General features: G+C 45.3%; 1 protein-coding gene across 1 annotated transcript in view; it reads right to left on the bottom strand.

The window, feature by feature from the left end:
- The window catches only part of FBXW4 (F-box and WD repeat domain containing 4), an 85820-nt gene that overhangs the window by 8656 nt on the left and 63903 nt on the right, over nucleotides 1–13261 (bottom strand). The window contains exon 6 of the mRNA XM_052660648.1: nucleotides 2438–2503. Coding sequence (XP_052516608.1) covers nucleotides 2438–2503 — 66 coding nt within the window. The remainder of the gene's footprint in view (nucleotides 1–2437; nucleotides 2504–13261) is intronic.

Raw genomic sequence — 13261 nt, forward strand, 5'->3', positions numbered from 1 at the left:
GCCATGCTCTGAGCAAAACTGCCCTCCAGTGCTCCTCCCCCAAGGCTGAGCACACACATAAAAGAAAATACTGGCCCTCCTCAGGTTTCAGCGGTGACAGGTTAAAAGCAAAGAATCCACCCAGCACTGAGCACCGCCCCGCCACCAAGTCCTGCCTGCGATGCTGCTCCACCTTCCAGATTGGCCTGTCAGTCAGGCTTTGGCATTATTGAAAGATCAAACTCTGTCCTGCCTGTTCATTACCTTAATCCTATTTTCTACATGGCTTTATTATCTGCTTGGGCTTCTTTGGGAAAGACAGCTACAGACAGTCGTCCTATCCATCCATTTCCTCCCACCAAAAGTGGATGCCTCCATCAGGGCATCTTCCCCCTCAGTCCCTGCACCACTGGTCCTCAAGCTTCCCTGAGGACAGAAGAGGTGTTCAAGTGAGGCCTGGCTCCTCAGTGGTAAGGAGAGGAGTCTGGGAGCCAGAGGGCAGGCAGGTGAAGCCAAGCAATGCCCAGGGCAGCCTTGCCTCAGGCTGGCCAGAGGGTGCAGGGGCTATTTGTTGTCTGGCTCCAGTGAGAACTGAGGCCATAGCTGTTTTGTACCCATTCTCACTTGGGTCCTTTCTGGGTTCTATACAGGCCAGTGTTTAGTGTTAGTGAGGTCTAGGGGTTTCATAAGAGAATGCTGTTGAAGGAGTTGGTGCCTTAGAACTCCATTCTGACCGCTAATCTCTGCCCCAACATACCCCCACCAAGGCAACCACAGGCAGAAGAATCCATTCAAAGGTTACTCAGCCTTCCAGATACAGCTGGACCACAGCGGGGTGGCGCACACCCTCACTGCCCCAGCCTGTCTGCCATCCCAGGCCTGGGTCAGTACTGATGCCAAGCATACCCAACAACGTGACTAAATAAAACTGACTTTCAGCAGAAATGGCTATCTCTGTGAACTCATCAGTGAAAAAGCAAACTATCTAGTTAGAAACAGGCAAACATGAGCAGACATTTCACCAAAGAGAATATATAGAAGGCAAATAAGCACATGAAAAGATGTTCAACATCATTAGCTACTAGGGAAATTTGAATCAAAACCACAAATAACACATCCATTAAAATAACTCAAATAAAAAATAGTGACACTACCAGATGCTGTTGAAAATGTACAGAAACTAGATCTCTCAGACACTAGAGTCAGAATATAAAGTGGTAATATACTGAAAACAGGTTGGCAGGTAAAAAAAACTAAGCACATACTTACCAAATGACCCAGCAATTGTTTTCCCAGGCAGTAATTTAAAAAAACTGAGAACGTGTGCCCGCACAAAAGCCTATACACAAATGTTCAACAGTCAAAAAACAGAACAGCCCAAATGCTCTTCCCTGGGAGAATGCTGATTGATGGGGAAAGAAACTTTGGTATATGCACGCCAGGGAATACCACTGAGCAAGAAGGACGAGAGCGGTACTGACGCATGCAGCAACTCCTGCGACTCTCAAGGGAATTACGCAGCACAAAGGGGAAAAGCTCCAAAGATTACAAATTACATCTGTACTACATCCATTATTTCATTTCTATAATACCTTCAAAATAACAAAATGATAGAGATGAAGAACACCTAACTGGCTGCCAGGGGTTAGGAGCAAGAGGGAGGGGCAGAGGACGTGTGCAGCTATAAAGGTGTATAGGAGGGGCCTTTGTGCTGATGGAGCAGCAGAGCTCGGTATCTTTACTGTGGCAGTAATTACATGATTCTGCACATGGGATAAAACTGCACAGAAATTCATACACACAAAATAAGTATAATCAGATAAAGGTCTGCAGACTGTACCAACTATATCTACCAACTTGCTAGGTTTGATATTATCTAAGATGTTACACAGGTACCTTGCCTTCCTACTTTTGTAACTTCCTATTAATCTATAATTATCTCAAACGAAAAGCTTAAAATTAAAAAAAAAAAAAAAAAACACAGATTAGCAGGTAATCAGATGGGAATGTGTCAAGCCTGCCAAGGCAGAGAACTGTAAATAAAACCTGGGTGTATTTTAACTGTTCTTTATTGTTCTTCTTAGGAATCTGTGGGTACTTCCAAAATTTCTTTATTTTAGAAAAATCATCTCTGAAGATAGATAAAAATTTTTAGAGCCACACAGTCAGGCACTCCTTAGAGAAGAAGTATCATAAATCCAAACTGTTATCATAAGTTCTACATAAAATTAGGTACCTATTATAAATTACTCCAACAGTTTCCATAAGCTAACAATTGATCCTATGTGAGAAGGTGACACAGTGGAGCCTGTCGGGTTGTGGGGCAGGGTCCTTCCAACCTCCTCCTGGACCACTTGGGCAACTGAAATGGGCTGGCTTGGGTAGCTCTTTCCTTGGCCTCCCAGCTGCTCCAGCCCCACCCACCCTGGAAGCCATGGTGGGCTCAGGAATCTCTTACCTGTTGAGGTCCCAGATTCTTAAGGGTGAGAAGTGCCCACAACAAGCCGTCCCTGTCACAAAGGAGCTGCCAAACAAAAGGAGAGCAGAGTCAGGTCTGGCTTGTCAGAACTTGTGGCGGAAATGGCTACACAATTGGAAGCGCTGTGCTCATTCTCCAGGACACCATGGGGTTAAGCCAGGATGAGAGAAGCAGCCCGAGAGCCATCAGAGAAGTGGGAAACCATATGGAATCAGAGTGACAGCTGTAACCTCCCAGAGCTGCTTGGCCAGAGGAGCCAGGGGTTCAATGGCAGCTGAGTTTGCTGCTCAGACCTGGTTGGGTGATCTCTGCCCACCATAAGAATGGATCTCTAAATGTGCAACTGAGGCCAAGGGAGAGCAAGCCTGTTGGTCTTCAGTTGTATGAACACAAACTTCATGATGCCACACGACAGTAATGGTCTCCCTGTAACAGGTTGTTGGGCGCTGGAAGCTGCTGCCCTGGTCAGAGGTGAGGGAGGCTGTGCGGCTTTACTGAAGGTTTTAAGACCTGGGGAATATGGCAACGTGATACAAGCACAGAGCAGGCATAAAGGCACCAAAGTGAGAAAAGGCCAACGATGAAAGGCAGGTGATGGCATGAAAAGGTGAGTGTGGGAGAGCAGGGAGTGTGAGGGCTAGGCAGTCAGGACTGCCGTGGGAGTGGGATGAAAGTCAGAGTTTAGAGGACAATGACAAGACATTGCCAAGAGGCGAGACAGAAGGAATACTCTGACCATACTACCCATACTTAAGAGCCTCTCTTAAACCCCTAAGAAGCTCAACATATATAATCTGCAGTTTCATTTTAAGTGGAGGCCCAAACCCAGTGAGAAGAATCCATTCAATGAGCCAGGCTGGCCACAGTACTAGGACTAGAACTTGAACCCATGTGCCAGACCACTCCTTTGTCAGAGGATTTGGAAGGTGTTGGGAGGGGGAGCCTGCAGGAACCCTGGGCTTGAAAATCTAAACTGGAACAAGAGAGCTGAAAGCAGTTATGTCACTCAGGAGCCCTGGGGCAGGGAAGGGCCATGTCCCTACATGTCTGGGCTTGGAGGGAGGGACTGGACATATTAATGACACGTTAGCACTGTGGGGCAGCAGCCTATCGGCCCTGGCCCTGCCCAGCACCTGTGGCTCTCTGATCCCAAGCATGTCAGTGGGGAGATGGATTTCCGCAGTTGGGGCTCTGAGAAGCCGATGGCTTTGGCTTGGTGGGGGGTTGGCCTGCTAGTTGCTGATAGAGGAGATGTTAGGGCAGGCACTGGGCAAGCCACTGATTTACAATCAAAATTGCAGGGCAGGGGTTTGTGTTTCAACCCGAGGCAGACAAAAAGGCCACATAAACCACCTTGGACCATCCATGCCTCAAATCAAGACTTCTCTAGGGACATGCTCAGTCTTCCCAGCCTCCTATCAACCTACAGGCATGCCAGGAGCCACTAAACTAGAATGGTATTCTAAAACAGTCACTCTGTCATGCTCCAGGTGACACCCAGCCTGGCATGCAGCCACTGGACACTGAAGCCCCAAACTACAAAGCCAGGAGGTGTCATCCGCACTTCCCTCTCCTACCCACATTTCTCTCTTGAGAGCAATCCAGTAATAACTGGCAAAGCTAATTACCTTGGGTTGGAAACATAATAGCCCTTAGAAATCACTCATGCAGGCAATGGGGCTCTCCAGACTTTTGAGAAGTAGGGAGCCAGGTGAGGGGCACCAGCACAGACACAGGGCCTCTTAAGGAGGCCTGAGGCCTCTGACTGGCCACAGGCCTAAATCAGCATCAAGGTAAGTCAATGGAGAAGGAGAGGAGGCGCCTCCACAGCTCTGACTTCCCAGCAGCGATGGGAACCCCTGCCCCTGGATTCCTGTCCTCTATTCCTGCCCACCCACCCCTGACCCTCACCCTTTGCCTCCAGGAGGAATGCCTCTCACCTTCATGTCCATAAGGACCTTTCTTAACTGCCTGGATATAACAACTGTGAACATTTCTTTCCAAAAGCTGCCCTTTTCCCTTGCTTAACCATGTAAAGCAGGAAGGAGATAGAGGAGGGAAAGTAGAGAGTCCCTCTGGCATTTATGAGGGCCTAAGAGTTTAATCAAATTTAACACTCAGTCAAAACAAAACAAAAACAACCATGTAAGCAGCAGTTAAGCAGATTTGGAGCCAGGTCCTGCTTGGAATGTTCACCAAGATTCACATCCAAACCACAGGGACTGTCAGCCCCCCGAGGGACAGGGACGGCCAGCCCTACTCAACAGGCAGAAGCAGGACCTGCTGGCTGCTCAGCAGCCTGACAGGCCTTCCTCTTGAGTCCAGCCACACCCTGAGCTCGCCTGCACGAGACAAACGGCATTTGAGGGGCTGGCTTCCCACTTTCCTTTGAGATCAGGGCTGTCTGGTGGCTCGTGTGTATTCTAGCGCCCAGCACAGTGTGTGGTACCAAAGAGATGCCCAGAACTAATCCATAGACTTCAACTGAAAGGGCCTTCCAGAGGCCACAGCCAACACAGCAGAGGAAGCTAGTCATAGGAGCTGTGAAGGGGGTCCCTCTGCTTCTTAGAGGACTAATTCCCAGATCTCCAAGCTCAGACCTAAAAAACACATGACACAGTGTTGGTACAGTGAAGTTGTACAGTGAAGCACAACCAGATAACAAATGAGAAGAAAGGAGCATGACAAGGCTATATATTGTCACTCTGTTTATTACATTATATGCAGAGTACATAATGCAAAATGCCAGGCTGGATGACTCGCAAGCTGGAATCAAGATTGCCTGCAAAAATACCAACAACCTCAGATATGCAGATGATACCACTCTAATGGCAGAAAGTGAAGAACTAAAGAGCTTCTTGATGAGGGTAAAAGAGGACAGTGAAAAAGCTGGCTTAAAACTCAACATTCAAAAGACTAAGTTCATGGAATCTGGTCCCATCAATTCATGGCAAATAGATGGAGAAAAAGTGGAAACAGTGACAGATTTTATTTTCTCGGACTCCAAAATCACTGCAGACAGTGATTGTAGCCATGAAATTAGAAGATGCTTGCACCTTGGAAGGAAAGCTATGACAAACCTAGACAGCGTGTTAAAAAGCAAAGAGATCGCTTTGCCAACAAAGGTTCATATAGTCCAAGCTGTGGTTTTTCCAGTAGTGATGTATGGATTTAAGAGTTGGACCATATGGCTGAGTGCCAAAGAATTGATGCCTTTGAATTGTGGTGCTGGAGAAAACTGTTGAGAGTCCCTTGGACTGCAAGGAGATCAAACCAGTCAATCTCAAAGGAAATCAATCCTGAATATTCATTGGAAGGACTGATTCTGAAGCTCCAATACTTTGGCCACCTGATGTGAAGAGCCAACTCAATAGAAAAGACCCTAACGCTGGGAAAGATTGAAAGCAAAAGGAGAAGAGGTCGGCAGAGGATAACATGGTTAGGTAGCATCACCAACTCAATGGACATGAATCTGAGAAAACTCCAGGAGACAGTGAAGGACAGGGAAGCCTGGCATGCTACAGTCCATGGGGTCACAAAGAGGCAGACACGGCTTAGCAACTGAACAATAACAATAACCAGCAATACCTAAAAATGTCAGCACACACATGCTCTTACACAAATGCATACACTCTCTCACCCTGAGGGTCTAAAAGTCATTCTGACTCCACAAACTCTTCTCTTTTTGGACCAGAAAGTCCTTATCAGAAGCTAGCCTTCTACAATTTCTCATCCACTCTATAAAGTCGCACCCTGCCCAGATGCCCAAGCTACCTTACTGGCCCCCTGGTCCCAACTTAGGAAATCCTGGCCTCACAGAGATCATCCATAGGCCCAAGAAGAAGACATAAGAGCCCTCACATCAGAGAGACCAAGAGAGTTGGGAGTTCTGGTAGTCAAGTTGAGGAATAGAAAATACCAAAATACAGAAGAGAGGAGAGGAAAGTATGAAGGCAAATCAGTCGGGTGCAGGCAGGGTGCTGCCTCTGCCTTAGTCTGCCCACTCTTCACTGCCCTAGGAAGTGACTGAGCGCTTGCTGTGTGCCTGAGTCCGCAAACAAAGCCTCCAAAGCACCACTCTGCCAGCTCCTGGCCTGAGAGACGAGGACACTGAGACACCAAGAAGTGACAGACTTGACCTCGCTCACACATGGAGCGACCAGTGGGGCCAGAATCTGAACCCAGTTAGTCTTAATTCCAGAGCCCAAGTGAGTTTACACCCTGTGCCCCGTAAGTTCTTTCCCCAGCACCTAGTATAATGCCTGCCACATACTGACAACTCAAATGCTTATTGAATGAACGAATGGACAAGTGAACAAATGACTCCACCTGGGAGAAGAAAGAAGAGACAGAGGGGCTCCAAGGAGGGGCAGCAGAAGGGTGTGCTCGGCAGCTGTGCCCCGTGGCTGGCCCGGAGCTGCCCAGCTGGCCCAGGCCCCAGCCGCCCCTGCGCTGGACTGACACACTTTGGCAAGGGAGGCCACCAGAGCTGTCACATCATTCACCAACATGCCCATCAAGTGTATTCAGTTCTCTTCAACCCGCATTGGCATTTTAATTACTGTTGGGTAAACTAATTTGTACAAATGAAGGCCGGGCTGCCTAATAGAATATGCAAGCTCTCTGACCTCTGACAGGCACTGACACGAGATACAAAGGCCGCCGAGGAAGGCTTTTTATCTGAGCCTTATTACTCTCTATTACTCCAATTAGTCAGGCTCCAGTGCTCCTAATTGGAGGAAAAATTGCAATTAAATCAATTTTTGATGGGCTGCAAGTGGGCTCCCGAACCGCCCTGCTTGTGAAACACTGATATTATAGCAGCAAAGGTCACAGGCTTCATCGGCACCTGGGTGCCCCCCGATTTCCCTTGGCCCCCTCCTAAAACGCCTCAAGGAAACCCCTGCCCCTCCATCAGCTCGGCCAGCAAGGGTGGGAAGAAGAGAGTCATTAGAACATGTCAGGTCTCATTGCTGCTGCCGCCATCTGCTAACCTGCGCCATGGACATCATTATAGCGGCTAAGTCCCAAAGCATGAATGCAGTGCGAAGGTCACACAAACTCATCGGGTGAGGCTAGGCCAGAAGCAGAAGTGCAGTGACAGCACTGTGAGGGAGGGACCAGCGGAGTGGGAACAGGAGGCCAACAGAAGCCAGGAAGAGGAGAGACATAGTCCTGGGCAGGCGAAGGGTGAGGCAGCCAGATCCCAAGATCCAGTCAACAGGACACCCCAGGGGAAGGGAAATAGATGTATTTAGGAGGGAACAAAAAAGAGAGACAAAGAAATCTTGTTCTCATCAGCAAACATCCACCTTGCAGTGGGGGTACATACACCTGAATGCTCTATAGACCAGAAGGCTGAGAGTCCCATCAGTGATGGGGTCAGAAGCACAACATGAGGCCTACCATCTATAGCAGTGCCTGCCTATAAAGGCTGGGGAGGGAGTGCCCAGAACTAAAGCTTAACCACAGAGGAGAAGGTAAACACAACTTCGTTCACCAAACTAAAGGATAACAAGACCAAGACGCCTCTCTGAAACTTGAATGACTAAAGTTTAAGGCAAATGAAAAGAAGGTCCACTTCACATAGCATCTGGCATACCATTACCTCAAAGAGATGGCGCAGACAGAAAACGAAAATTCAAAAGAAGGTTAGCCAACTTTGTGGGTGATTGAACCAAAATGGATTAACAGGGAAAGAAGGGTGTGCCTTGTCTTCAAGGGGTCAAGACCAAAAATATGTTGAATAAATGCTGGTCTATCTACTTAATGGAATATTAAACAGACATTTAAAATGATATTCCCAAAGAATATAAACAAGATGTTTTATAAGAAAAAAAAAAAAAGAGTAGGGTACGAGCAGCATTAATGGAACTATTTTAAAACAGCTTGAGTGGGGAAGTTAAACACAACTTTGTTGATCAAACTAACGAATAATAAAACTAATTATTTTTAATTACAAAAGAGGCAAGCATACACAATGGGAGAAAGGTCAGTCTCTTCAATAAACAGTGTTGAGAAAATTGGAGAGCCACTTGCAAGAGAATGAAACAACTATCTTATACTGTACACAAAAATTAACTCAAAATGGATTAAAGACTTGAATGTAAGACCTGAAACCATAAAACTCCTAAAAGAAAACATAGTAGTAAGCACCTTGACACCACTCTTGGCAATGATTTTTTTGTATCTGACTTCAAAACAAAAGCAACAAAAGCAAAAATAAACAAGTGGGAGCACATCAAGCTAAGAGACTTCCGCAAAACAAAGAAAATCATCAACAAAATGAAAAGGCAACCTACTGAATAGGAGAAAGTATTTGTAAAGCATATATGCAACAAGGGGCTAATATCCAAAATACATAAAGAACTCACACAACCCAACTGCAGAAAGCCAAACAATCTGATTCGAAAATGGGCAGAGGACCTGAACAGACGTTTTCCCAAAGAAGACATAGAGATAGCTGGCAGGCACATGAAAAGATTCTAAACACTGCTAATCATCAGGGAAAATGCAGATCCAAACCACAATGAGATCACCTCACACCTGTTAGAATGGCTGTCATCAAAAAGACAAGAGATAGCCACTGCTGGAGAGGATGTGAAGAAAAGGGAACCCTCATACGCTGTTGGTGGGAATGTAAATTGGTGTAGCCACTATGGAAAACAACGTGAAGTTTCCTCAAAAAAGTGAAAAATAGAACTACCATTTGTTGTTCAGTTGCTAAGTCATGTCTGACTCTGCAACCCCATGGGCTGTAGCATGCCAGGCCTCCCTGTCCCTCACTATTTCCCAGAGTTTGCCCAAGTTCATGTCCATTGAACTGGTGATGCCATCCAACCATTTCATCCTCTGCCTCCCTCTTCTCCTTTTGCCTTCAATCTTTCCCAGCATCAGAGTCTTTTCCAATGAGGTGCCTGTGGCCACAGTATTTGCATTAGGTGGCCAAAGTATTGGAGCTTCAGCTTCAGCATCAGTCCTTTCACTGAATATTCAGGGTTGGTTTCCTTTAGGATTGACTGGTTTGATCTCCTTGAAGTCCAAAGACTCTGAAGAGTCTTCTCCAACACCACAATTCGAAAGCATCAATTCTTCGGCACTTAGCCTTCTTACGGTCCAACCCTCATATCTGTACATGACTACTGGAAAGACTATAGCTTTGACTATATAGACTTTCGTTGGCAAAGTGATGTCTTTGCTTTTTAATATGCTGTCTAGGTTTGCCATAGCTTTCCTTCCAAGAAACAAATGTCTTCTGATTTAACGGCTGCAGTGACCATCCGCAGTGATTTTAGAGCCCCAAAAGAGAAAATCTGTCACTGCTTCTACTTTCTCCCCTTCTATTTGCTATGAAGTGATGGGACCAGATGCCATGATCTTCATTTTTTTAAATGTTGAGTTTTAAGCCAGCTTTCACTGTCCTCTTTCACCCTCATCAAGGGGCTCTTTAGTTCCTCTTCACTTTCTGCCATTAGAGTGTTATCATCTGCATATATGAGGTTGTTGATCTTTTTCCTGGCAATCTTGATTCCAGCTTCTGAGTCATCCACCCTGGCATTTCACATGATGTACTCTGCATATAATTTAAATAAACAGGGTGACAATATACACTCCTGCCATACTCCTTTCCCAATTTTGAACCAGTCAGTTGTTCTGTGTAAGGTTCTAACTGTTGCTTCTCGACCTGCACACAGGTTTCTCAGCAGACAGGTAAGATGGTCTGGTATTCCCATCTCTTTTTAAGAATTTTCCACAGTTTGTTTTGATTTACACAGTGAAAGGCTTTTATGTAGTCAATGAAATAGAAGTAGAAATTTTTCTGGAATTCCCTTGCCTTCTCTATGAGCCAATGAATGTTGGCAATTTGATCTCTGGTTCCTCTGCCTTTTCTAAACCCAGCTTGTACATCTGGAATTTCTCAATTCAAGTACTGCTGAAGCCTAGCTTGAAGGAAGAACTACCACATGATCAAGTAATTCCACTTCTGAGTATTTGTTTTTTAAAAAATAATAATAATTTGAAAAGATATATGCACCCCCACGCTCACTGGAGTCTTATTTAAAATAGCCAAGATATGGAAACAACCTAAGTGTACACTGGTGGATGAAAGGATAAAAAGATGTGGTGTGCATATATATAATGCAATACCACTCAGTCAGAAAAAAGTATGGAATCTTACCATTTGGGGCTTCCCTGGTGGTTCAGACAGTAAAGAATCTGCCTGCAATGCAAGAGACTCATGTTTGATCCCTGGATTGGGAAGATCCCCTGGGATTGGGAAGAGGGCATGGCAACTTACTCTAGTATTCTTGCCTAGAGAATACCATGGGCAGAGGAGCCTGAGAGGCTAGAGTCCATAGGGTTCCAAAGAGTCAGACACGACTGAGAGACTAATACCCACTTGCCATTTGTGATACAGACAGGCCTTAAGGCATTAGGCTAAGTAACACAGGTAAGACAGAGAAAGACTACTACTATATGATTTTACTTATATGTGTAATATAAGAAAGAACAAAATGAATCAAAACAAATGAAAAACCAAGTTCACAGATACAAAGAACAGACTGGTAGTTGCCAAAGGGAAGGAGGTAGGGGACAGGAGAAATGGAACAAGGGAGTCAAAAGGTACAAACTTCCAGTTATAAAATAGATAAAGTATGAGGATGTAATATACAGCATGATGGCTACAGTTAATAATACTGTGTGGCATATCTGAAAGCTGCTAAGAGAGTAAATCTTAAAAGTTCTCATCAAGAAAAAAATGATCGTTAACTATGTAAGGTGATGCATGGTAACTAGACTTATGATAGAGATCATTTTGCACTGCATTCTAATATCAAACCATTATGTTGTATATGTGAAACTAATATAACGTTATACTTCAACTTCTAAAAAAACAGCCTGTGAATAGAAAAAGAAGGAGTGGAATGAAACTCACTAAAATGCTTCAAGTGACTGCATATGGGCAACAGAGTAATTAGCAATTCTTTCTTCTTTTAAATTTTATTTTATAAATCTTCTTTAATGAGTATGTGCTACTTTTTAAAGGGAAAAGTATATTATTTACATCTTATAAGAGAAAACACAACATAACCGAACATTCCTGCCCACTGACTCATGGCCAAAAACAAATGGACCCGATAATGGGCTACCTGCTGAGACAGGTGTCAGCAGCGGCGGCCTGCACACCTGGGGCTGAAGCTGTGGGACCGGTCAGTGGCCCAAGGCCAGGACAGAACGCCGCAGGCCAGCAGGGAGGGCCTCCTCTAGCCCCTTTCTCCCAACTCAGCCCTGGCCAGTAGAGAGCAAGCCTGGCCCTGACTCCCACCGTGGGCAGAGGCCTGGAACACCTGTCCTGTCTTGTGTGTCTCTCCTCTCTCTCACACACACACACCTCAGGCCCCTCTCAGCCCATGTGCATCCGGATAGGATGGTCCAAGTAAGCCACCTAGGTCAGGCTCTGCAAAGTGTCCAGGGGCTGGGGCTCCCCAGGCTCACCCTCCTGATAAAGACTCTAACAAAAGCAACACAACAGGCTTTCTGGTTTCCCACAGAGGAAATTCCTCTATGGAAACACATAATGCTCATTTTCCATTTGAACCGGTGGTAAAAGGGCAGCCTGGTCAAGGATATAAGACCCTGGCCCAGGCTAAATAAGAGGAGGCTTGAGGTATAGAGGCTGCTCTTCCCAAATGCACCAATTCCACTCAAGAAACAGAAATTTACAAACTTGAGCAATGGAAGGGCAGAATTAACAGAAAAAATCAACTACATCAAAAGACTCACAGTACAATGGAATAACATACATTCAATCTACTGAATTTATTAACAAGACACATTGGAGACGTTTCTACAGTCTATTTTCTATCTGTACGGCCTCTAAAAAAAAGCTTCGTCCACCCTCAAGAAGAAACGGCACTATATTCCAGTGCTAAAGGAAAAACTGACCGGGTCAGACTTCCTGAGAAATGATGAACATTGATCCACAAAACTATGTACCTAACAAGAGACATGAAAAAAGACATACACGTGGTCGTTATTTGTGGACACTAAAACTGTTTACCTAGAAAATCCAAAAGATTCAACTAAAAGTACTGCAAGCAATTTCAGATGGCTTGAGGTGGATGGCACACTGTGTGTGACAGCGGAAAGGAGAGTTGGGGGCTTCCCTGGTGGTCCAGGGGCTGAGACTCTACAACTCCAATGCAGGGGGCCGGTTCCATCCCTGGTCAGGGAACTAGATCCCACATGCCACAACTAAGAATTCACATGCTGCAACTAAAGATCTCGCATGCCACACAATGAAGAGTGAAGATCTCATGTGCTGCAACTGAGATGCAGTAGAGCCAAATAAATACACATTAAAGAGAGAGAGAGAGAGAAAGGAGCGGGGGCTCAGGACTGCTGGCTCTCCCACCTGGTAACCATGGGATCTTGGATGAGCAACTAACTGTGCTCCAAAGCCCAGTTTCTTTAATAATAAAACAGAAATATTAGAACTTACTGAGAAAATTATATGGGATAAGGTGCTTAGAGCAATGTATGGCATACAGCAAATCCCCACAGATGTAAACTATTAGGCACAAGCAATCACCGAACAAAATGAAATTAGAAATCCATTTGCAAAAAAGAATTAAGAAACTGTAAAATAGCCAAGAATAAATCTAACAAAAAAAAGCGCAAAACAGAAAGAAACAAAAAACTAAGACAGCCCCATATGAAAACTCTACTCTATCCTTTACTAATGGGCACAGAATTGCTGAGTGAGTGGAGAGGTGCATCATGTTCCTGGGTGAGAAGCCT

The sequence above is a fragment of the Budorcas taxicolor genome, chromosome 23 (genome assembly GCF_023091745.1).
Source record: "Budorcas taxicolor isolate Tak-1 chromosome 23, Takin1.1, whole genome shotgun sequence".
NCBI classification, from domain to species: Eukaryota; Metazoa; Chordata; class Mammalia; order Artiodactyla; family Bovidae; genus Budorcas; species Budorcas taxicolor.